Source organism: Meleagris gallopavo, chromosome Z, assembly GCF_905368555.1.
Source record: "Meleagris gallopavo chromosome Z, MGAL_WU_HG_1.1, whole genome shotgun sequence".
In the NCBI taxonomy this organism is placed as follows: Eukaryota; Metazoa; Chordata; class Aves; order Galliformes; family Phasianidae; genus Meleagris; species Meleagris gallopavo.
In genome coordinates this window covers 25623832-25648760 of record NC_139435.1, presented here as the reverse complement: position 1 = coordinate 25648760, position 24929 = coordinate 25623832, and the positions used below count along the sequence as shown (strand labels likewise).

The following is a 24929-nucleotide window of genomic DNA, read 5'->3' as shown; positions in this document are numbered from 1 at the left end:
GTGGAGAACAAATTCAGTTCTTGGAAGATGAGCTGGATTTTATTTGGTTTATTTACCATCAGAAGAAATGTTAATTAAATCCTCAGTGCAAAATATCACTATAGTTGCATCAACCCAAAATAACTCAGCTTGACTTTCAGTGTTTATTAGATTCTAGATTGTATGCTCTTCCTCAGGCACAGGGAAAAACTCAAAAAAAAAAAACAACAAAACCCAACCTCTCCCCCTCCCCCCCAAATAAAACCAACAACAACAAACCAATACAAACAGAACCAAGCTCTAAAAAAAGCTTTTAAATGGAAATGTGTCTTGGAAATCACTGGAAAATAACCGTTATGAAAGCTTTAGTGGCTACTCCAAATCAGACAGCAAGGCAGTGCCAGGCTGGAGACACACTGGATGCCTCAGATTAGTTCCCCTGCTCTTGTTGCTGGTGCCATACGTAGTTCGTAAACAGCCGTCAGTGGCACAGTGGAGAGGCAAGGGAGTCAGGCAAGCAGCTTTGGGAAATGTTTCCCCCTAAAAAGAGCAGTTCAAAGAGATCACAACACACTCATTCTGGAAAATGCTTACTCACAAGAGCATCCCATTAGCATTCGGACCTGCAGCCAGAGCACACTGACATTGCTTGAAAAGCAGCTGACAAGCAGCATGCTGTATAGCAACCCCACGGCATGATGCTGTCTGTGCTCCCGCTTTGGACAGACAGCCATGCTAAAGGCAGCAGGGTTTGTTACTGTGAGCTGGAAGTCCATAGGACTCTGCAGGTGCCTTCTCAGAGGATGTGAAGGCAAATCAGGAAATCTAGTCTGTTGTCAAAGATCTAAATTCTCTGTGGTAATCAGCATCTCCAAGGGACAGTCTGCACACATGATTATCCATGAATTGGATTAAATCACAGGGATGGAAAAATGGGTGCCACAGGGATCCTGACAGCAGATCGCAGGGTGCACAGCGCGCTCTTCATGGGAAAGGCAGAGGACTACAACTGTGAGTTGTAGTTCTTTCATCCTTAGGAGATGAGGTGACCACTTCAGCCTGTGCCCGCCTTGGCATACCTCTGTGCAACTCCTTGGGCTTTGCAGGGCTGAGGCAGAAGGGAAATAGTGCTATAACCAACACTCTCTCCTTTGCTTTTTCCCAAATTATGAATTGCCATCCTACTGACCCTCTTGAGGAGAGAGGCCATTGACTAAACTCTGCAGAATGATCTTTGCTAAGCAAATCCCAGCCTCCTGCAGAACACAGATGGCCTGGAATAACTTATCAAATTAAAGGGAAAATAAAGCAGAAAGAAAGAAAATATCAGAGGAAAAACATCCCTGTATCATCTTCATTTTGTATCACTACAGAGAGCGCATAGAACAGACAGATAAATGGTAGACAAAATATGAAGGGACATCAAAAACAAGACAAAATGATGCTGAAAAATTGAGTAATAACAATCTTGCTACTCAGCCTAAACAGAAAGGGCAAGAAGATAGAAAGGAAGCAGATGGTCAGTCTTGCAGGTGGTATGAATAAATAACTCTGGTGTTTTGTTTTCAGTTAGGTAAAATGAAGCTAACCATTCCTCTTGTTGTGCTGTACCATATCAAGTTCTACTGAAAATGAGCATGTTTTGTTGTAAGTGCAATAGCTTAAGATTATTACGAGAGTACAACTAAAGGGGACCTTAGTACTAGGGCTGCTCTGAAAGTAACGCTTCTTATTTTATTATGTTGGCTCACAACAGCAGAGGTAAATGTTAGTAGTATGGCAGTAGAAGTTGACCTATGTAGAAAGACTAAAGCCTCCTTAGGCAGAGCTATACATTATTCTCATAAGAATAGGCTGCATTTCATTGCAATTTATTACATTTCTTCAGGTAAAATCTAAAATGAACAGCCACAACAGAACCCTTATAGGAATGTGGTCTGCATGCACATTGAAAGTCCTGCACCAGCATGCAGAACAGTGCAGTGCCCTGGTTAGAGCTGCTAATTACATGAAATTGCTGTGGCCTTGAAGTGCTAGCAGTGCAGGACTGTGATGTGCTGGACCTGTGCAGTGTGCTGATGAAATAATGTTCATCTAGAATTCTTGCTTCCTGTTCCTTTTTACACAGTAGTAATACGGCATTTCTGCTACGATGTGTTCAAAAGAATATGCAGATTGTTACCTTCCTGCCCATGCTTGCAGTAACTAACAAGCCTGACAATGAAGAAAATTCACAGCCCCCTGAAGGGCCCCTGAAGGGTTGCAGCATAGGCAGGGAGTTACAGTATTGCATGCATGCAGGCAGCACGATGCCCAGCACCAGCTCATGGGAGTCCTCAGCTTCCAGCTGGTCCCAAAATTGAGCAGATGATAGTGCAGATGTTGTCATTCAAAACCTGAGCCTTGTTTTTCTCCTCTATCCCCAGTCAAGAGAAAACCCTGAAGCAGGCTTGGAAGGAAGCACATGCTAGGTCTCTAGGCTGCGGTGCTCCTCAGGATGGTGTCATCACAATAAACAGCACTTTGCCCTTAGAAGGCAAAGGATGTCCTTCAACAAGTATTAAAAAAACACAGCAGAACTCACTCCTGTAAATCTGAGCCACATCCTGTATCAACAGATCATTTTTCTCTCTCTTGTTCTTCAGGGCTTAGAGCTGCTTAAATAGAACTAAAAATCTACTGCATGATGCTGATTTACATTCTCTTGCCATTAGTTTTGTTGGTGATATTTTAATTATACATCCAGCTATGTAGTACAATGGATATAATCACTTTTAATGTTCTTATTATCAACTATTACTGAATTTTAAGTGTCACCCTTACCAGTAAACAGGGTCTAATTACTTAAGATTGTCTTATTTCCCCTCACTGCAGAAGAAATGTTTTTTCCACACAAATCTATGAGGTTTTTTGTAATATATGAGGATAATTTTATTCAAAATAATTAATTTGTGATTTGCTCTTTTTAACAGTCAGGAAGAAGTTCCTTTTCTCCCATTTCTTTCTCACTGGCGAAATAAAATATATTTCCATTTCCCTCCTTTCCTTACTTTTATCCTTTTTCTTTTCAACAGAAGAAAGAGGGGAAAATTACTCGGAACATATACACTCACACACACACACATATATTGCAATTGGAATCTACAGCAAAATGTTACTTGGTGTTATTTTTCTCTCACTTCAAGAGAGAGAGTCAAAAGTGAGAGAAAATGTTATTTTTAAAAGCAGCAGTGTTGCTTTCCTCACTTTTTTTCTTCTTCAGTGTTTTTTTTTTTCTTCTTCCTTCACTTTTTTTCTTCAGAGAAAGTGGGAGGAATGGGAAACAGCAGAAGTACCATCTGAAATGGGTATTTCACCACAAGCATATGAAAACTTCTTGCTTTTGCTGTGTAGAAAATAGTAATTAAAATGGAAGAATATAATTTAAATTACTTGAAATAAATGTCAGCCAAGTAGTTTTTATTTACAATGTAGATAAGCACAAGGTTCACCATATTAAGAAGTCAATGTCTCCTCTTAATATGTCTTTTGCAGAGTTGGAGTCCTTCGATGCTCTCCCAGATCTCTCTGCTGCCACTGCCCCTGACTCCTATTCCTGACAGACAGATGGGGGAAGCAAGAGCTATACACCTGCTTCCTGCAGACTGCTCTGCTGGGCTAGGGTCAGTGCCACTAAGGCCATCACTGTTGAGCTGTGGTGGGGAGCAGCACTCCAAGGAAGCTGGGACATGAAGGCTGAGTGCAATGCACCATGCAGCCCTCGCTGCTGTGGGGACATGAGGGGTGTAGAGTCACACACAGGGGAGCACTGGGAGTAGGTAACCCTGGGGGAAGGCATTGGGTACTCTGCTGTGGATATCCCTGCTGGGGCAGGGGTTGAGCCAGAAGGGCACAGGTCTCTTCCAGCCTCAGCAGGTCTATGGTTCTGCAGTCTCTGCTGTAGGCTGGCAAAACTTAATTTCCAAAATAAACAGTATTGCCTCTTCTTATGAAAAACCATCCACTTCACGAACCCATTTCATAACATGTTCTGCAGTCCTCAGCTTAATGTTGTACTAGTGAAGAGAGACTACGTAAAGAGCCATCTGAGCTACTCTGTTAAGTTCTTAAATTGGTCTGAAGCAGATTACATGGACATGTATTTATTTTCTGCTGGTGGTGACATCTGGCCTTGGTCAAAGGGACAGTCTGAGGGCTTGGGCATCACTGAGATCTCATTTAAAGCCTGAAGATACAACTTGAACAAAACCTGAATGTTAGTGGGTAACAAATGATGAGCACCACCAAGAAATGTCTTCTAGTTTTAGACTTCAAGTGCTTTATTTAAAACTATCTGTTTACTTTAGAAAACACCATATCCACAAGAAAAATACAGCTTTATGTGCAATGTGTGTGCTATATTCATTTGTGGGATACCAATCTGGTATTAGATGCCCTGGAGAAACAAAACGGAACCAAAGCAAACAAGAAGACAGAGAACACTGGATATCAATCATTGTCCCTTTAAAACAGCAAGACGTTCTCCATAGTCCTCCTTCCAGCACTGAAGTGGCATAGTGACGTTATTTAGCTGCAGCCAGAAAGCTGACATCACTTCAAACACGGAAGGTCACATGATACTGAGTCAGCTTTACACAGCATATCTCCACATTTCACCCAGCAGCAGATCTGTTGATGCGCTCCATACTGCAGAATACAAATAGGTTTCCAGATACAGAAAGACAAACAGGCTGGGAGTGGCCAGCAGGGCCAGTCACAGTGTGCCCACTGGCCATGGAGCTGGGGAGTCTGCAGGTTTCTCAGAGGCATACTCATGGGGTTAAAGCATCTTCTCTTGTCTGACTTCCATCTCAGATGAAGTGATGTAAGCTGGTGAAAATCTGAGGGCAGAGGTCTACATCTCTTGTAGCACAAGGCTGTTTTCTCCCAGAGGCAGCCCTGGTGCTCAGAGTTTAATATGTGAAACATCATCATCACAGGGACTGTCTGTAACACTCCACCTGTTGTCACACAATGTGCTTACTGCACATTCTTTACCGTGCAATATCCTCATAGAACAGAGGACTACCTCAGCAGGCTATTTCAGGTATAACTGTATCACCTACCTGTATATCAGCATTTTCTTCTTTGATTCAATACATTCATTGAGCCTTTTACTCTGTGCATTTACATGTATTTTTCCACAGATGTGTATGTCTTCACTTTTTCTTAAAAAAAAAAAAAAAAAAAAAGGAAGTACTAAAAAGCAAATATAATTCATTTTGCATACTGGCTTACATTTCCAGGAATAATGCCTGCTGTACTAGTGAGACAGGTTGTCGTTTTACCATTATGTCTGGGAATGACTACCCACATTTTGCAAGCAGTGAGCAAATCCCCGAAGAACCTTCCACACATCGGGGATCAGATGCTCATGTTAGTGACTAGCACAGACGTATGCTCCAAAGCCACATATTGCTCTGGGAGAAGCAAGGAGCTGGCACTAGTGGGCACCATGTGGCAAAATGCTGGGGATACCTGTATGCAGAATACAAACTATCAGGCTGGGAACATCATTGCTAAGCAGGTATACTTATCTTAAACTGCACCTGTGTTCTTTCTCTAATGGAAGCTGCCAGGCTCAGCAAGGAAGCACTGTAGAACAGAGGTGCCCATGAGCACAGTGCCAGCTTTAGGATAAATGCTACTAATCTTTGGGCATCTGCGTGACTTCATTTGTTCTATGAGAAGTGTCAGCCCTAACTCAGGAGGGGTGCTGTTCTTACCACCATCTCAGCCACCTGATGTGGCTGTAAAAGTGCCTGCAGCCCTTGGTGTACAGCAGTGCAACAAAAATCTGTCCTGGATGCAGTATCCAACCACACCATGCCAAGAAATTCAGTGCTGAATACAAGCAGAACTATTCATTCTAAAGCTTCTAGGTACGTTGGGCATAGATGATGCTATGGACCAGCATCTGGAATAACAGAGTTTCAGTCTGAGATCTGGGCAGAGACAGTCTGGGATTGTCAATTAAATGACAAGTGCATGTCAATTAGAATGATTACACTGTACCCCAAAACAAAGTGCTTACACTAAGAAAGCAGAGCTGGGGTTCCTCTAGGCAAAGACAGAGTGTAACCTGGGCGCACCAGGGTGTGAGAGCAGTGAGTGCTGCAAGGAGCTGCACGTTGACATCTCTTCAGCCAGCAACCAGAACTTGTGTTGTAAACCGACCGGGCTATCAACATTTATATCCTCTCCCGGGTCCCACATCACTTCAGCCACACAAGTGATGCTCAGTGTAACCCAGCACCTGGCTTCTGTCAGTAAAGTGAGAGGAACATCTTCAGGAGGCTGATTTATCCCAGAATGCTTCATCTAGTTTTAGGGGAGGATCAAACACTATTAGATGGTAACTGAATTTACCTCTTGAGGGGTTTTGGTGAACACGGGAGAACAGATGTCTGGCTTTTACATGGCTTTCCTGAGGAACCCGCCCTTTCCTTTTATGATGGAAGGTGTTTTCCAGCACCACTGGAGCTGCCTGAGCGTGGTAAAAAGGAGCCACCTGAAGCCCTTCGAAATTCCGAGGCCTTAACACTACGGTTTCTCAATGCCAGAAGCACCCTATCCAGAACCCTTGGGGCGGGTCACAAATCCACGCACCTTGAAGGCACGCAGGAGCCCCAAGTTTGAAGCATCTTTTTAAGCAAGCTGTAAGAATATCACTTAGCTTGCTGGCCGTAAGGGTTATGGAGCTGTGCTGCAGCACCGCAGGGCGTTGCAGAAGGCCGGATCCCGGAGCCGCATCCCGCCCGGCCGGGCGCAGCCGGAGCCCCGCAGTGGCCTCAACCATCGAGGGCCGCGGGCTGCGAGACCGCGGGTCTTTGGGGTCCGCCGGCGACCCTCGGGCGTTGTTCGCACCCCGCGTCCTTCCTGCTTCCGGGGGCCGCCGCTGGGAGGATTTGCTGCAGATGACATCAGCCGTGGATGCTGGAAAAGCGGCGGCGGGGATGCGCCGGCTCCCCCCATTCCTCCTCCTCCTCCTCCTCCTCGGCAGGTCCCTGCCCTGCCCCGTCTCAGTATAAAAGCGCGGCCGCCTCCCCGCCCGCCCTCACTCCCTGCCGCCTGCGGAGCCGCCGCCGAGCGGCCCTTCCTTCTCCCCTCAGCGCCCCGGAGTCGCGGGGCGGAGCGGGGGGCGCGATGGCCACCGTGGTGGTGGAAGCGGACTCGGAGCCCTCCTGCAGCCTCCCGAACCCCGCTGCTCCCTCACCCAGCCTGTCGCACCGCTTCCTGGACAGCAAGTTCTACCTGCTGGTGGTCATCGGCGAGCTGGTGACCGAGGAGCACCTGCGCCGGGCGATCGCCAACATCGAACGAGGTGAGACGGCGTCGGCGGAGCGCGCGGAGCGCACGGAGCGCGGCGCCCCCTCCCACCCGCACAGCCCCGGCGGCCGCTCCCCGCCCGCTGCCCGCGGCGCCCCGGCGGGGGGCTCCGTGCTGCCGCGCCCGCTGCCCCCTGCGGGGCGGGGGAGAGCCCAGCCCAGCTCCGAGCGCCGGCGCTTCTCTTTCTTTAAGCGCGGATCCCGGCCCCGCCCGCACCCCGAGGCGCCCCGCAGCCCCTGCGCGGGGTCCCCCCGCCCCGCGCCCGCAGCCCCTGCCCCGCGCTCCCGCCCCGCGCCATTGTCGGGGCTGCGGCGGACGCCCAGCCTGTCTGCCCGGAGACACCGGCGGGTGGGCGTGGCGCAGTCCGCACTGCGGTCCCTATGGCAGCCCGGAGCGGACAAAGGGCGCCCGCGCCGCCGCCGCCGCCGCCGGGAAAGAGCTGGGTGGGGGCTGCAGCCGATCCCCATCCCCGTCCCCATCGCCGTCCCCGTCGCAGCGCCGCAGACCCCGGCGGCGATGGGGCGTTTTCCCAGCTACCGCAGGGCTGCGGCTCCATCCCTGCGCATTGTGCCCAAGTTTCGGCAGCGCGATGCAGAATCCTTCGGGACCCGAGCATGACACACGCCCACCCCTGTGTTGAAAGAAATAAAAAGATGCTGGTAACGAGGCTGCAGTCTGAGTGCCCAGCCCCGTTATTGTCCAGCTCGGGCTGCTGCGGCTCGCTGCTCGTTTGTCCTTTCCCAAAGGCGGCTTTAGGTAAAGGTACCACACGTGAAATGACTGAGTTCTGTAAGTTCTTGATGCAGTTTCTAATAAAGGATATTGCGGTATGCATGGGGAGGCGAAAAGCCCTGTTGCCGTAACAGTGGTATGAAGCACAAAGGAAATGATTGGCGGACCCCATAGTTTGCTAAACTAGCTTAAGATGGGATTTTTTTAGCGTATACCTTGTTCTGGGCTGATGAAAGTGCAAAAATCAGAAATACGCTATTGTTAGAAAGGAGAGAGGGAGCCTGCAAGGGAGATTTGGTAGCAGCCTTGCATGTAGGTGTGGTTCAGCACTCCAGCTAGGACTTCGCTTGTCTCTATTGTTGTGTTCTCAACCCTTGTTGCTGCAGTTGGCAATTTTTCATCGCTCTTTTTCATGGCTGTTCATGGTAAAGAGCTGCCTCATCCCAGCTTACCAGCTTCACCAAGACCCGTTGATCTTTATCGCAACCATTGTCTCCTAGGGAGAACTACTGATGCAGATGCTTTGTCATCTTCAGCACTGCGCTTCTCTCATTTTAACTAATTGTTGATTGTGTTGGAAGTGAATTGGCTGAATTTCAATTAAATCGATGCAATTTATAGAGCAAATGGATAAAACTTCTATAAAGACATCTGATGTCGTCCTTGCTCAGAAGAAATGTTCTTCAGTCGCTTCTTGAAGCTTCTATTGTATGGCTGGTGCTGCATAGCTCTGTTGCCGCTACCATCGGCCAATAAGCATAACACCTGCTTACAGTTTCAGATATTCAAAGGAAATGTTTTGGCATTTTTTTCCATCATTTTGGATGGGAGAGTCACCTCACTCTTCCTGGTGTCAGATGATCTGATTGGGATCTTGCTTGCTAGGAAAAAACCTTGGTCATATTCTAGGGTGCATTGTTTTGGATCAGTACATTCTGAGTCTGAAGGTCTGTCTATTTGAGGACTTGACTAATCTTTCTCTTTGGGAAGTGCAGTGCAGTTGGGAAAAACTGGCTTTCAACCTTTGTCCTCAGCAAGGCCATAAATGGTTTTAGGGTTCTCGATAACTCTGCCTCAAGGTCTTCTCTAGTGCATCTCCTAAGTGCCACCAGAGAAAAGTGTGGATTCATGCACTGAACTGCAGAGCAATATGCCAGCGAAAACATCTCCTGATAGGACATCAGTGGCGTGATGCTACGTAACCTGGTGGAATGCAAAGTCATTTCTTAATATATCATGAAGTGGGAATTGCTTGGCAAACTGCATTTTCAGTAATTACATTTGGGATGCCATTTTGCTCAGGGGGCAGTCCTCCAGTCCACCATCCAGTAAAGAAGAAGAGGGGAGTAAGGAGAAAGCTTCAGGATCTTTCCACTGATCTGGCAGATGCTGCTGGGTGTGCCCTGTCTGCCGTCTGATTAGCCCTGTGTCTAGTGGCGCTGTGCTCCAGAGACTGCAGAAAGAAGGAAATAGCTACAGCTCAGTCATCCTCCCAGTAGTTTCTTCCATGCTGATAATAATACACATCATAGGATTGACCTTGGATTTTTGTTCAAGATTTACTTCCATTGTATCCAAACTTGATTTGGTGGTATTACATACTTGATACATTTATACTACATTTTAAGCTCTTTGTATAATTTTTGCATCCAAAATGCTGATTCATGCATCTGCAAATCTGGTCTATTTTACCCAAATCTCATTCTCAGACTCTGTGTGGATAGCATATCTAGGCATTTCTTTTTAGTTATTTTGCACCAAGTACTGCATTTTGGACACTGATGGGCTCAGTGGTATGACTACACCTAAAAAAAAACAAAAAACAAAAAAATGACTGGGGATGGTGGGCAGGCTCTGTCATTAGCAGCAGTGCTGAATCATAGTCCATATTGCTTAACTGACCTCCAGAAAGCTTTGCAGCCTTCCCATGCAGTCTCGCTGTTGAAGGCAAGTGAGCTGCTGTCTTCTTGCTTCTTCAGGTTCAACACTCAGTGCACTCCAACTTCGTGATCAGCATCAGTTCACTACTCATATATTTCATCTATGCTGTACATGTGCAGTAATATATCATATTCACTTTCTTGCTCTCAAATATTCCAACACCTGGAAGATATTAAAGCTCGCTGAGCTGTGTCTGCCTGCCAAAACTACGCCCCGAAAATGCACCATATGGCCAAGAGATTTTTGAGAAATGAAAAAAAAGGAGACTTGCAGGAGAGTCACAGCTCATGCCTCTGAACGATGATGTATAAGTCAGGAAGCAGAAGTGATTGATGATAGTTCCATTATTTTACTTCAGAGTGGTAGTGAAACATAGGTGATAGTGTGTTTTCAAATCTCTTTAGTGCTTAATATTGCATCTACCTAACTGGGAGAATATCCCAGAGACACCTTGACTGGATTGCTGGCAAGGAACAAGTGCTCGATTAATTCTCTCTGAAAAAGCTCTTGAAATGCAGATACCTGTATTTGCATGGAGAACCTCCTCAGAGCTGCAATGGGAGACTAAGAGAGCAGATCTGGTTTCTCTGCTCTTTCTCCTCCTCATCCTTCAGCCCTGCAACATGGTATCTCCTCCAACAGAGGGAGCCCTGATGTTTCTGCTGCCTTAGAAGAAGATAAAGCATAGGAGGCAGTGCTGGCAGGAAAATTATCAGCCTTAAACCCAGATCAAGTTACCAGCAGAAGTGCTAGTACTGGTCGCACAGTGTAAGGAGTTGCCCACGTGCCTTTTCAGGCTTCTCCAGTCCAGAAGTACCAAGACCCAAAGTGGTTTAACCCAAGATCTTCATGCACAGAAATGGCTAAGCTTCTGGGAAGGGGCCAACAGATGCTTCCTCATCCACAGTTCCTCTGGCATTTGCTACCTAATTTGTATAAATCTCAAGACAATCCCTTAGGAAAAAAACACAAAAGTCACAATAATGTTGGTGTTCAAAACTACAACAGTGTCTGGACCTATCTGAAGTGCAACTGTCTGCTCACTGTTTTTGACAGGAAAACTATGGAAGAGTATTAAAATGTATTCTGTTAATTTGACTTTTTTTTTTTTTTTTCCTAAGATAGTCATCAAAATCGTACAATAGGAAAATAAACTTATCTTTTGGTTTCAGTGATTCCTCCTTCCTCCCCCCTCAAATGTCAGTCCTTAAAATGTGTGATTCCAAAATATATTTTTATGATTATGTGTCAAATGTCTCATTTTCTTTGTAGCTGAGAACAGAGATGTGATGTTTATCTTTTCTAAAAGAAAAAAGATCAAGGGTAGCATTTCTAAATATCAAAACTAGAGTTTTGATACTTCATAAATAAAAGATCACTTACATTTTAATTTGAAGTATTGGATGCTTCAAAGCTTTTTGAATAAAGAAGTCATGGAATCATAGAATGATTTAGGTTAGAAAGGACCTCAAAGATCATCTAGTTCCACTCCCTGGATGTGGGCAGAGTTGTCAACCACCAGATCAGGTTGCCTAGGGTTCCATCCAGCCTAGCCTTGAGCACCTCCAAGGATGAGACATCTACAGCTTCTCTGGGCAGTTGTGCCAGCACCTCACTGCCCTCTGAGTAAAGAATTTCCTACTAGCCTCTAACCTGAATCTCCCTTCTTTTAGTTTAAAGCCATTCCCACTTTTCCTATTATTACCTGACTGCATAAAAAGTTGGTCTTCATCCTGTTACTAAGTTCCCCTCTAGTAATAGAAGGCCACAATGGAGTTTCCCCAGAGTCTTCTCCAAGCCAAACAAGCCCAGCACCCTCTGCCTGTCCTTGTAAGAGAGGTGCTCCACCCCTTCAGTCATCCCTACAGCCCTCCTCTGAGCCCACTCAAGTAGCTCTATATTGTTGGTGGCCTTAGTACTTTGTATTTAAATATTAACTTGCAATGTGCTAGGTAATACTGTCCTTCTTCCAGGGGGACAAATACAGTATTGCCTGAGCGATTCACATTTTCACTTTTGTAAATCAGTCTTTTGCTATTTTTAAGTCAATTCAGGGACATCGTGACTTCTCACCATGTGGCCACTAGGACGTGGGACAAGCAGTCATTAAGCAGGGGCTTGATAGGACAAGGAAAGGAATCTGCCATTTGGAAAGGCAGATTTCCTCTTGCCTCTGACTGATCCCTGTCCAGAGTGCTTCTTCTGGGCACTCAGCACTTTGCAAAACATGGCTGTGAGGTGTGACAGAAAGAGAGACTGGTTTTGGAATTTAGAAATATGCAAATAACCTGGATGTAAACTGAGAAATTGTCCAGTGCTGATATGTCAAGCTAGATGTGTTTTTGTATTTTGAATTTTAGGAATCCGATCATGGGACACGAACCTGATTGAATGCAACTTGGATCAAGAATTGAAACTTTTTGTTTCTCGCCACTCAGCTCGATTCTCTCCTGAAGTTCGAGGTGAGCTTTTAGGCATGTTTAACAAAGTGTTACATGGCCCATTTTCCTTTGTGGATCTTTACAATGAATACATTGCTCTGGTTTGTTTTGTTTTTAATATTGCTTGAAAGTTACATATGTTTTTTAACTGTTAGGGCAAAAGAAAACATCTGAAACATTAAACTAATCAGACTTTTAGGTTAGCTTGATATGTATCAGTGTGATTAATTTTGGGGCCCCATTAAAACCAGATGAATCTCAGTTTTTGACTGGACCATTTCTGTATATTGCACTAATCTATGTAGCTAATCCCAGAGACTGAAGCTTGTTACCTATGGTAGGCAGAGCACATACATAAAATAACCTGAAAGGTTAGCTCTACAGTTTGACAGAGCCAGAATGGTATCACAGCTGCTATGCAAGTGTGGCTTAAGAGCTTGGTACCTTTTCTTTTAATGAAAACCTAAGGGGTGGAGGGTCTGCCTTCACTCACATGAACATTCATAGGCTTTTATAAGGAAACTGGCTCTCTACAGGGCTTATGATACTCAGTCAATTCTTCTGCTGATTTTTCTTCAAGCCTGTCCTTTCTTTAGGAGATTCACACAGGTTTAAAAAAAAAACAACCAAACAACCAAATGAAACAAACACCACCAACTTGCCTCCCCTTCCCCCCAATAATTTTGTGAAGTGTAAAATTCAATTTTGTTCTGGTTACGTGGGAATCCAGTTTGGTAAGTTTTTCTTTATCTCTTCTTTTTAACCATCTCCTTACTTTAACACAAATGCTAATTGTGCACGTGTGGCCTCCATATATAAAAAATATATATACACTTCTCAAAGAAGTGTAGTTTGCTTTCATCGGTGAAAACACTGCGATCACGAGCACATTGACAAGTACAACATAGATGTGATAAATGTTCTAAACTCTGGCTTCAGGATCATGGTGAAAAGGGCTCTGAAATGCTGTGTCATACTGCCACTTCACATGCATAGGATCTTCTGCTGTGTACAGTTGATGAAGAGATCCTGATAGCTTGCTAGCATGATTGCACTGACTTGGTGGTTTTAAATAAAATACTGAAACATCTCATATAATGAATTCTTCGTCTTGCAGCATTGGATATAGCAAATTTTGCCATTGTTTCTCTGTATCTATTGAGCCAGATTCAAGACAAAGATGTACCTCTGTAGCTTGGTTCAAAAAACAACTGGTAAAGCAATACTCAGGACTGAATTACTCCAATGCATTGCATATTTTTTGCCATCTCGTTAAGATGTTACTTCTTGATAGCATTGAATGAATTAAAATAAAGCTAGTTTCACATGGTTAAATACTGTAGTTTCACATAATAAATGAAAGAACATTATGAACCTCTTATTTTTTCAATTCAAATTTGAATTCGATTTCAATGAATAATATAGAATCTTCTAGGAATTTTTCTCTAGGAATTATATATTTCATTGTGGTTTTTTTTCTTGTTTGTCTAGACTTGTCTGTTTTGTCTGTCATTGTGTTGAATTACAGCTTAATTGCATGTGACTGGAATTCATCAACAGCTCTATGACAAGCAGTAATGAATGTGTTTTTCAGCACTGCACAATCTTTAAACAATAAACTGCCAAAATCTACATTGAAAGAGTACTGAGAGAGCTTTAAACCTGGAAAAAAGAGAAACATCCAGGAATAAAACTAACCCTCTTTACCAGCTTCTTCTCTCAGAATGTGTGGAAGCCCACTGGCACTTTTTGAATCCCATGGCACAAATTAGAGGACAAGATTTGAGTCTCTCTCTCTCTGGTTCTTTGATGTGGAATCTGCCTTGAGGCTCCTTTGAGTTCTCATGACTGATAGAGAGCAAGGAGGATGGGATTTTTTTTTTGTTGCCCTATGTTGATAAAATTTCAAAATATTTTCTGTTACAGTACCCAGTTGTTGAATTTTGGTGAGTGCTCAACCTGTGAAACTGGCAACACATACTAAACATCTTAAAGAGATTATTGTGCGTACATATCACATTGTGGTCTCAAACTCAGAAATTCAGTGGGCTCTGGGTAACTAGGTGACCTCTTGTCCAAGGAAAGTATTCATCCCAGCTGATGGGATAATGTGTGGCATGTCAAATGGGGTGTAATTAAACAGCCCTTTTTTTCAGTCTTCTGAGACTGAACTCGTTTGTATGACTCAAACATAGAGACAGTTTACTCTTGAGAAGTGGTAGAGTCACTTAGTGAGTCTGCACAGTTCTTCGTACAGAGAGGTCTGAATACTGACTGAAGCCTGTTTGATTATCATGTTTAATTATGATAATTGCTGTGCTGGCTCAGTGCATTCTTGTATGCTTCTCAAATCAGCTCAAGGATACACACAGTAATATGAACAGTATGACTTGTTCTCCAAGACAACGCTTGGAGGAAATGGGGCCAACCTGCCATATGTCTGCACTGTTGAAAGAAGGACATGTGAAAGAAGATGTTAGTCAGAGCAATAATTCATGTGTTTTCTCTTGAGGAATTTGAGGAGTAATCCTTGTTTGCGGTGAAAGCCATGTACATATTGATATAGAATTGAGCATGATTGAATCTGAAGACACTTTTTGTACTCTTACCAAGGGAATGGATTGTCACAGTGGTATTCATGTATCCTATATTCAGCTTCTGAACAATTTATGGATGATTTATGATTCCCTGAAAAATCAAATTCAGAATGGAAATGCTAGCGAGATCTTCTCTGATACCTTGTAAAGGAGCTGAGTTTGCACTCTCCTTAATAATACCAAATCTGCAGAGATGTTGTCAGGTGCTGGTGAAAAATGAGTAATGGCACTTATTAACTGGTTGCCAAGACAACAAGCAACATGACTTAAAATGGGTGTTTGCCTCTGTTTTCTCTGGCGTGACTTCCATCATATGTTAACTTCACAAAGGCAAAAAATTCAAACAATGTGTTGCAACATATACGTGCTGGAAAAGGAACCATGTATCTGGTAAGGAGGCAGAACAAATGGAGATTGTTCAAACTGCAGCTGTTGCTAACAATCCTTTCTCAATTAATGGATGTATGTATGTTTCAGCAGCATAAAGCTGTATATCCTGCTTCACAAAAGACCGAGTTACTGGATTTTGCTTAGGGGTGAAACCACTGAGGGCTTTCCACAAGACATCCACACCTGCCATTTTGTCCCATTTTTTCCACCTGGAAGTTTACCAGTTGCATTTGTGTGTATGCAAGCCCTTGTCTAGATAAAATAATTTTTATTTACATATATATTACATACTGATCAGTACCTAGCCACCCTTAACCTCGTTCTCTGGGAAGAATTATTGCTCAAGCAGTGCTCTGTGGCTATTTTATGCTTCAAACATTTCATGAAGAACAGGCATCTATGGAAAGCAGAGTCCAAGCAGCATCAGGTCTCCTATTACCCGCAGGTCAGCAGCTGGTCACTGCACTGATTTAAGCGAGTCCTTCCATACCTTCCTTACCTTGATTTTCAGTAGCCTTCCTGTGGCCATGGAGGAACCTGTCTAAGTGAAAGAGGTGTTTGGTGTCCCAGCAGCATCCTTCTGCTTCAGCTGTGTTTGAGGGCTTATCTCCTCTGGGCTTCTTGAGGAAGGCCCTCGTTCTCTGAAACTGTCATTGATCTCAAAAGCCTAACACCCTTCATTCTGAAAGTTACAATTTCAGAAGTTATAATTAAGGATTATTAGTGTCCTGTGGTTTTGGATCCATAGTTCTATTGTTTGCCAAAACAGTCTGTAGTCCCGTTAGTGTTACCAAAGCAGTTAATATATGCCCAGTAGATCGTGTGAGCTCATGGAGTTGCTGATGAAATCCTAAATTGCAGTGTTCTTGTGCTTTAAAAAAAAATAAAAATACAGGAAATCAAAATACATCAAGTCAGATATGTAGATTCTTAAGCAAAATCTATCAATTACAATGAAACAAACCGAAAAAAAGAGCCAAGGTGGCAAGGTCAGATCTCTGTTTTGCTTAACTCATCTGAGGCGGAGGGGCAGAGATCATCCATCTTTGCCCATCACTGCTGTGAGGTCTGTCTCGTCGATGTCCACCTGTGCAGATGAGAGGAAGAGGTGAATTCAGCTGGTGTCTGAGCCTCACCGCTAAGCACCTGGGAGTTAATTCAGACCAGTAACTCAAGTAGTCTAGTAGGAATATTCAGGGGCAGTCTATAAATATGATGCCACAGCTATTAAAGGCTGTGATAGCTGGAATAGCTATCGAGTGGAGTCATTTGAGCTCACTCTATGTTCAGAGAGGTTAATTCTAGCTGGCTACCAGACTTGTTTTGTGTTTTAGAGTATTTATGTCTTAGATGAAAGAAAATGGGGGTGAAATAGGACTTGAACAGGGAGTTGATCTGACTCACACTGCTGCAGCAATGGCTGGCATCCCCATGGGGTGTTGCTGCCAGCGGCAGAAGAGTGCAGGGCAACGCTGGGAGAACAGGAGAACCAATGGAGTGGCATGAGCTCTTTTGTGTGTGATGCTGGGGTTTGTTAGCTCAGGAGAGGCTTACAGCACAACTGTTTCTGTGCTTGGGTACATTAATTGACAAAGCCTTCCTTTTTTAGTACTAATCAGAATGCCTGGGATGGACTAATAAGTAAATTTGTCTTTTTCTTTGCTTCTCTCCCTCTCCCCTCTCTCCCCCAGTGAATTAATTCTTGCACTTCTGCAACGTTCATTCTGGCACTGAATTCCATCTCTGTTTTTTTTTAAGGAATGATCTCAAAGAAAATTAGCATGAATTTACATTAGTCCCACAACACTAGTACCTGCTGATGCTAAGCTGCTAACATGAATCAGCAAAATGACTGAGAGTTTATTTTTAACTGTCTTGTATCACAAGTACTTACAATGTGTTAGCCTAGCCCATATTTTGTGGAAATATGTTTTTGACCTGTGTAAGGTGGCTAGCAGAGGCACAGTATTAAGTTACTGGTGAACAATGTTTGAATTGAAATGCTACTGTGAAATTTGTGTTCCCATCCCTATTTTTTAAGTGAATAATTCAGCACATCTAATGGTATACTCAACGGTTATTTTGTTACAGGTTATTTAACAAATATCTACAGAATTATATTTTATCCCTTACAACTCCCCAGTCTTCCTTTGCTACTGTTATGTCTGTCTTGGATATCTGAAACTGAAGACTTAAACAATTATTTTTTTTTACCTTTGCTAAGAACTGCTTTTCATCCCTTCCATCATGAATTTAAAATAAATGTGTAACCAAAACATCACTGCATTTTTTTCATCTGTTTTCTGGTTGTCACAGGTAACTTTTTTTTCACAATATCTGTTTCTCTTAGTTCTCAATTGCCTACGTTTTCTATTAGTTTTTGGGAACTGCTTATCAATTACTTGAGAGAATTATGAAATACTTCTAATTGGACTTTATCGTATGGGGAAAATTTTGATCCATACCTCCTGGTATTTTTCTAGGTCAAACAACAACCAAATTGTGTGTAATAAAAATGGAGAAAAGGCAAATTTTATCTTCTGCTTATTAGATTAAAGCAGTCCTTTATTTTCCGTGAGTTGCTTACCACTATGTTCCTCAGTAAGACCAAACCCATCCTGCATTGCGAAGAAGAGTTTAGAGACTCCATGTCTCCATACTTGGTGGAATGGGGAGCATGTTTTCAGTCCCTCTTGCCCATTTTTGCATGAGAAGTACCACAGTGGGGTACTATATGAGGAGCTCCAGCCCTAGCTCACCCTGTATAGACAAAGGCAGAAATCATGGTAAGAGATGCGTTACTGCTGACCACAGGTCCAGGTGCTCCTCCTGTCTGTAGTCGGTCAGGAGCAGTCCTCAGTACCTCACAGTCTGTGTGATTAAGTGGAGATAATACATGTGTTAGAAGGTAAAAGTCATAAATAGAAAGGTGGGTATTTCTGTAGCAGACAACCATGTGTATGCACTGTATATGCCATGTATATGCCTTCTATGTTTCCATCAAAGAGATGGGTACTGGTTGCAAACTGTTTCTAGAGTCAAGCAGAGAAGTCCATATTTCTGATGTTCTGTGCTTGCAGGCTGTGTGTGGGTTCCGTCTGTGCAACATAGACTCACATGTAAGTAAGGACCTGATTCTTCTGATTCCTGGATATTTTGCTGGTTGGAGTATGTCTTTTATAATTCAAATCTAGTTGCTGATATAAGGCAAATTAAGTAAAAAATAATAAATCTAATAATCAAGCACTGCTTGTAGAAGTGAATTTATGTGAATTTCAGTATTCTTTTGATGTAGTAACTTTATATGCTTTGGTAATTGAGAGTTTCTCTGTAATGGTCAGCTGAGTCATTCTGCTGTGTTTGTGAGTCTGTCTTCCCTGTAAGTGGGAAGCATAGGGTATTATTTAATAACAAAACAAAACAAACAAAAAAACAACAAAGCAAAAATCCTTCCAAGGAGGCAAACCATATCCTTAGTGGTATAATCTCAGGCTTTGTGATCTCTGAATGACACTAATGTGCTATAGAGACTTCCAGCTGGAAGTTAAGTCCCCTCTGGAAGTTGTTCCAATGTTATGACAAAGAAGATTGGGCCCAGCTTCGGCTCCTCTCTCTGGGGCACAAATAAAGCTCTGCTAGCTCTTATTAGCTGTTTGTGGTGGATTGAAATGGCCAGCAGCCAAGCACCCACAGCTGCTCACTTGCCCTCTCCATTTCTGCCCCTCCCAGGACAGACCAGAAAGAGCAAAAGCAATAAAACTCATGGATTTGGATAAAGACAGCTTAATAGGTAGGTAGTGGGTGGTGAGGGGAAAAAAGGTGAAGCAAAGGAAGTGACTCACAGTATCAAATAGGCATACACACAGGCATATCACATAAGCCAGCCAGTCTTAAGCAATGGACCGCCTCAATCTATACCTCTTTCTTGACCCCAACTCTTATTGCAGAGCACGTGTTATACAGTATGTATTTGCTCAGTAAGAGTCAGCTGTTCCAGCCTTGTTTCCAGAGTTCTTGCCACCCCCCAGCCACTGCTGGGTACAGTGGGAAAAAGAAAGCTTTGACACCGTGCAAGTACTTTCCAGCCACAGTCAAATCATTTGTGTGCTATCAGCAGTGTTCAAGGAACAATTCCAAAACATGTACAGGTTGCTAAGAAGAAAGTTAAGTCCATCTCAACCGGATGGAGTAGTTAGAGTCCATCCTATTTTTTAAAAAATGGGTTTTCTTTTAATATTCGTTTGGGTATGAATCTTTTCAAAAGACCATCATGAAGGAACTGACATTTCCTGGATTATTTCAAGTGTGAGGAAATCAGCATCATGAAAACTGACCCGGCAACACTGGACAGACAAGATGGTCTAGAAAAGCATTAAAACAGGAAAAAATTACAAACACTACTTTTATGTTTTCATGTTCAAGTCATGTTTTTTGATGGCACTGTTGTTAGGCTTCTGGAAAACAAATATAGGATGCCAGCTGACGCAGTCTTAAAAAGAGTCCCCACTAAGAAATCCCTACTGGGGCACTTCCTGACTTGGGTGTTATGGCCATTCAGATTTCATAACCTCTTACAGTTTTCTCAGTCTTCCAGGATGTGCATAGGGTTTAGGCAAGCAGGAGAAGTGCAAAATGAAAAATTATTTTGTGTGTGAACAGGACTTGAAGTGGATACAGCAGGCAGTACTCCCAAGAATATCTTTAGTAGGATTTAATGCTTGTAGCAGGCTACTAATTTAATGTCATTAGTCAGAATTGTCTCATGTTGTTGGATTTTTTAAACTTATCATTACTAGCTTCAAAGCTTAGATTCTGAAAGTTCCTTAGGCTTGGAAGATTTAAATCTTTTTCAGTGCTAGTTAGATTTTTGTACACTTAACATTTCCTATCAAGTTAGTTAGCTTTTAATTTTTCTACATTTCAATAATTACATTACAGAATGCCTTTTGTACATTTCAATCCACTATCTGTATAAAAACTTGACATTTTTACTTATTTTTTATTGTGTCCTACAATGTGATCTGCTGAATCAAATGAAAAAACAAATCATCTTTCAACAGAACACATGGAAACACAGATGTCACCAAAAAGAGATTCAAATAGAGCTGATGTATTTGACTCTTAAAAAGTAAGGATGGATTCCTTTGATCACAGCACTGTCTCAGCTGTGTAGTTTAGGTGCACTAATTGTATTCCTGAAAATTCCCTGGGAGGCTCAACTATTCCTGGTTGGGAACAGTTGCTCTGCACCTAACAACCCTGTATATCTACTAAAACCTATAATTACAGCAGGAATTACAATTTGTCCCTGGTTTCTGTGAGATAATGTCATTGTATGTCAAATACAGGATTACCATGTGGGAGGAGCTACTGCTTTTCTACAGTGGGGAATACTCTATTTTATATGGCTTTGTTAATGGATGTGGGTCCTCCACTACCACTTATTGATGGTAATCATGGGAAGGAGGAGATACAAAGCCTTCTGATTTCCTTGAACTGTAGGCTTACTCTTTGGGCCATAGAACAGTATAATACAATCATACATTAGAGACATATGTGCCAAAAATGGTGTAGTTTCAACCTTTGGATTGTTTCTTGGCCTGTGCACCCACTTTGTAATTAAACTGACTTAAACTGAAAGCAGATTCCAAACTAAGAAACCAGTTTCTTGCATAGAATCTGGAGGAGACATTATATAGAGATTTATTTCCTAGGTTACAACTATTTTTCAACTTTGCATGTTATTGATTTGCAGAACTGATGCTTTTCTAACTCTTCCAAACTTGAGTGTTTTTTCCTGCTGCTGATGGAGACAGCTGGTCATCTGTGAAATTGCCTGCTTCCTCCAATGCTTTTCAGGCCATTGTAGGTACTCTGAGAGACAAACAGTGCTGGCTATTTCCAGGGAGGTCATAACCTGGTGTTTTCAACCTAGAGCAGTGTTCATTTCGGCATGATAACTCCTTCTCCCTTCCTATCTCAACTTGTGGTCAGAAAAAAAGCAGAGATGACTTTAAAAGAAGTGACTATTCCAAAATAATTTTTTCACTATCAGAAGTGTGGTGTGGTTCAAGGCAGTCCTGCAGAGCTACTTTACCTGGTACTGGTGAGCTATTGCCTCCAGCCAGGACAGGGCAGTGCTGTGTGGGCACAGCCCCAGACTCCACTCTCTGGGAACTGAGTGATTACATCAGTGATGGATGAGACTCTCAGAAGACCCAGGAGGGATCATTCTCCTCATCACATCACTATTCAATTTTGCTACTGCAATGTGTTGGCAGAGCCCTACTGCTGTGTTTTAAAGACAGGTTTTCCTCTGCAATGGCACTTTTTGCATAGACAGAGTATAGATCAGAGACGTGTTTGATGACATTTGCATCCAAAGCTTTTTTCCAATTTCCTGTTTCATTTTGTTATTTCTTCACCTTTCTCTAAAAATTGCATCCTATGCCCTTCTTCTTTCCTTGAATGGAACACTGAGTTTGGATATTTGTGGATGTTTTCAAGGTGACAGTGAAGCTAGCGTTTACCCTAGATGACACTCACTCTTCTTCCTTTCCCCACTACTGTTCCTCCTCCATTATTCCTGTGTGTCACAGTAAGTCAAGGTGATATGATGGTAAAATGCAAATTGTACATAGCTAATAGTAGTACTAGGACTTCCAAGCTTGCTCTCTCCTTGAAGCCACATTGTAGATAGCAACAAATTCTTTTTTTCTTCTTTTTTTTTAGAGTTTAGAAAAAACTGTGATCAGAAATCTCTCTGCTCACAAATGATGCTTTGTAATTTTTCATTTTTTCATCCTTCTACTTTTGCCTTCTTCTGGCAGCTCCAGCTTCTTTGATTTTCCCTTTGAGCAAATTGTTGTATCTGTCAGGGATTCTTAGTCTGGGCAGAATAATCTAATAAACTGACCAGATTAGATTTAGGCCAAAGTTCTTTTTAAAATTCTTCAAATTTTACTTCCCATACTATTCCACATCTGCTGCTTATTTGCAGAGAAGGGACACTCTCAGAGAATAGCATCTTGATGTGAGACCAGCTGTTTGTCACTGGATGTTCTAGGTAAGTTGGCTGTTGGCTAGGCATGGACTGAACGTTACAGACATCTCATCAGGAATGATGGAAGGAAAATGGATAATGCAGAGATGTAGATTAAGTGGATCTGCCTTGCCATGGTACTGTGACAATAGTTACTGCTTTGTAAGTGGAGTTAATAGAGCAGATATTCTCCACTGGGATGTTTGCTATCAAATCATGCTTTGGCTGTGTAAAGCTTGGAATTAGTGTTGATAGAGCTGGCAGCCTAATGACAAAGAGATTCACTGCTGAGTTTGGCACTGTTACAGATTTTAAAATGAAAAGCTTAAACTCAGTATTCCAACTAAATATTTAAAGAACTCTTGAGACTCATTTTTGAGATCGTATGAAATAAGAGGAATCACAGGAAAGTAAAAGAAATGTCACTCTACTCAAATTTTATCATACTTTCATATCTTTTAAATTGCTGTTTTCAAACATTACCTTTCTTCTACAGTAATACTTCATGTAATAATAGCCTTCAGGTGCAGAACTCATTTCAACCAGATTTCCTACACAGAAGTCAGCATTGTATAGTGCAGTTTAAATTATGGAATTAGAAAACAAAAACAAACAAACAAACAAACAAAAAAATCAACTTCATGAGCAATTAATAAAAAAACATACCAGCAACCTGCATCATGTTTTCTTACCCTTTCTCTTTTTCGGAAATTGCCTATTGTGGCATTAATGCTCAGTCATGCCTTTTTGCCAGTAGATGGCATTCTCAATGCCCATACTTGTTGCAGTGCTGCAAGCGTATTCTAACCTCAGTAGGAATACTTCTCTGCAGTTTTTAGGTCATAGTATCTAATATGGTACATATGTTTCAGTTTTCTCTGAGGTTTTGCTTGGAGTTCAAGTTTCATACATCTGAGATCTGTTAACTGCGAAGGACGTGACCCTCAGTGCCAAACAAGCTCAGCAAACTTGAGGTTTCTCATAGTCAGCGTGGTAGATCTCACAGTATAGAGATCGCAGGTAGTGATCATTTATGAAAATGCTTAACGTTGCAGTAACTCTGTAGAACCAGTAAGGAAAAAAGCAAGACCACAGTACATGTGGTTGTATTTGTGCATGAATACTTATTTAATTAACCTTACAGATGATTCATTCAGTGTACTGTCAAGTTGCTCCCAGTGGACCTGAGCTTCCTTTCTTTTGAAACTGGAATACAGTAATCACACCAAGACATGGTCAGACCTCTTCTCAGGTATTGAGTTTAGAGTGCGACATGAAATAACAGACCTGAGACCTAGGCAAGTAGACTCTGACTCACCCGTCAAGTTTAGTACATCTCAGTTTTTTTCCCCTGTCTCAGTCTGCAGTGTGACTGTCTGTTAGGAACAGAGAAATACAGTAGCATGTAGTTTGACAAAGCACTTCAGTATTGTCTGTCTAGAAATACTCATTCGTACAAGTTAAATCCTAGTGAGGGATTTTTGCATTTCTTGGGAATGGGGGAAAAGAACTGTCACTATGTGACTGCAGAACACTGTATTTCCTAAATTAAGAGATACAGAACTTAGTTCTTAACTTTGTCCTTCCACAGCATAAAGTCTGATACTCAATTGTTGCAGAAAAGCCTTGATCTGGATTATTCAGTTGCAGAGATTTAATGATGTTTAATTCTTTTTGTCTTGCTTCAGTTTCCCATCAAGGACTGCTTTGCCAAGTGTGCCAGCAGGGAATCTCATGTCAGTGATTTATGTGGCGTGGTCTTCATTAGAATTCAAAATGAGGCCACAGTCTCTCTTCAAATAAGCCACCAGCCAGATGTTAGAAAGTAATCACTACAGGGATCACTCAACTTGCCTTGAAAATACCACAAAAGATGAAAAGCTGAGATTAGCCATTCACCAATTTAACTCCTTCAGATTTCACTCCTGTATTTTTTTGTAAAGGAGCAATAAAAAAAAAGACCATTTAATAAAATTAAACACCTGCATCCAACTGCATGAGCAAAACCTCCTGATATGTGCAAATACTGATGGACATCCTATACATGTTCCTTCAGCTGATTTAGCTGTGGGCAACATAGCAGGGCTTTGAATGCTTTCAGGGAGCAGGTGTCCGTTACCACTTACAAAACAAACACAGCCATTACTTTGTCTTAAATTGCAATTACTACATCAATTTGTCAAATTCTGCTCCTAGAAAGTGTAAATTCTTTGTAATTTTACTGAAAACCAAAGAATCCCTCCACATTTACCCAGCTATTTATTAGGGTATTATTGGAATTCTTTTGAATTATTGCAGCATGTAGGGCCTATCAGTACATGGTTTGAAGGTATTGGTAGTACAGGGCTGATCTGTATTTTATCACAGGGTTGCACACAGAATGAAAGGCAATACTGCTGAGTTGCTGTGGCACCACTTGAAGTAAAATACTTGCTAGTT

At 42.4% G+C, this 24929-nt stretch overlaps 1 protein-coding gene and 1 long non-coding RNA gene across 4 annotated transcripts in view; one reads left to right on the top strand and one right to left on the bottom strand.

Annotated features, from left to right (window-relative positions):
- Positions 1-4279: 4279 nt before the first annotated feature.
- Positions 4280-7730, bottom strand: LOC109363951 (uncharacterized). Of its 2 annotated transcripts, XR_014880339.1 has the most exons (5): positions 7273-7729; positions 6388-6505; positions 5333-6281; positions 5085-5186; positions 4280-4979 (listed from the first exon to the last, which is right to left on the bottom strand). It is a non-coding gene; the product is annotated as an uncharacterized LOC109363951 (long non-coding RNA). The 2 variants fall into 2 exon arrangements; XR_014880338.1 differs by having other exon boundaries at positions 5333-6505; positions 7273-7730.
- The window catches only part of MAP1B (microtubule associated protein 1B), a 70844-nt gene continuing 52965 nt past the window's right edge, over positions 7051-24929 (top strand). Inside the window, exons 1-3 of one of the 2 annotated variants that reach the window (XM_085212826.1) lie at positions 7051-7342; positions 12381-12482; positions 18529-18567. In XM_085212826.1, coding sequence (XP_085068952.1) covers positions 7165-7342; positions 12381-12482; positions 18529-18567 — 319 coding nt within the window. In that variant the 5' untranslated portion in view covers positions 7051-7164. The remainder of the gene's footprint in view (positions 7343-12380; positions 12483-18528; positions 18568-24929) is intronic. The other variant, XM_085212827.1, reaches the window with a different exon arrangement.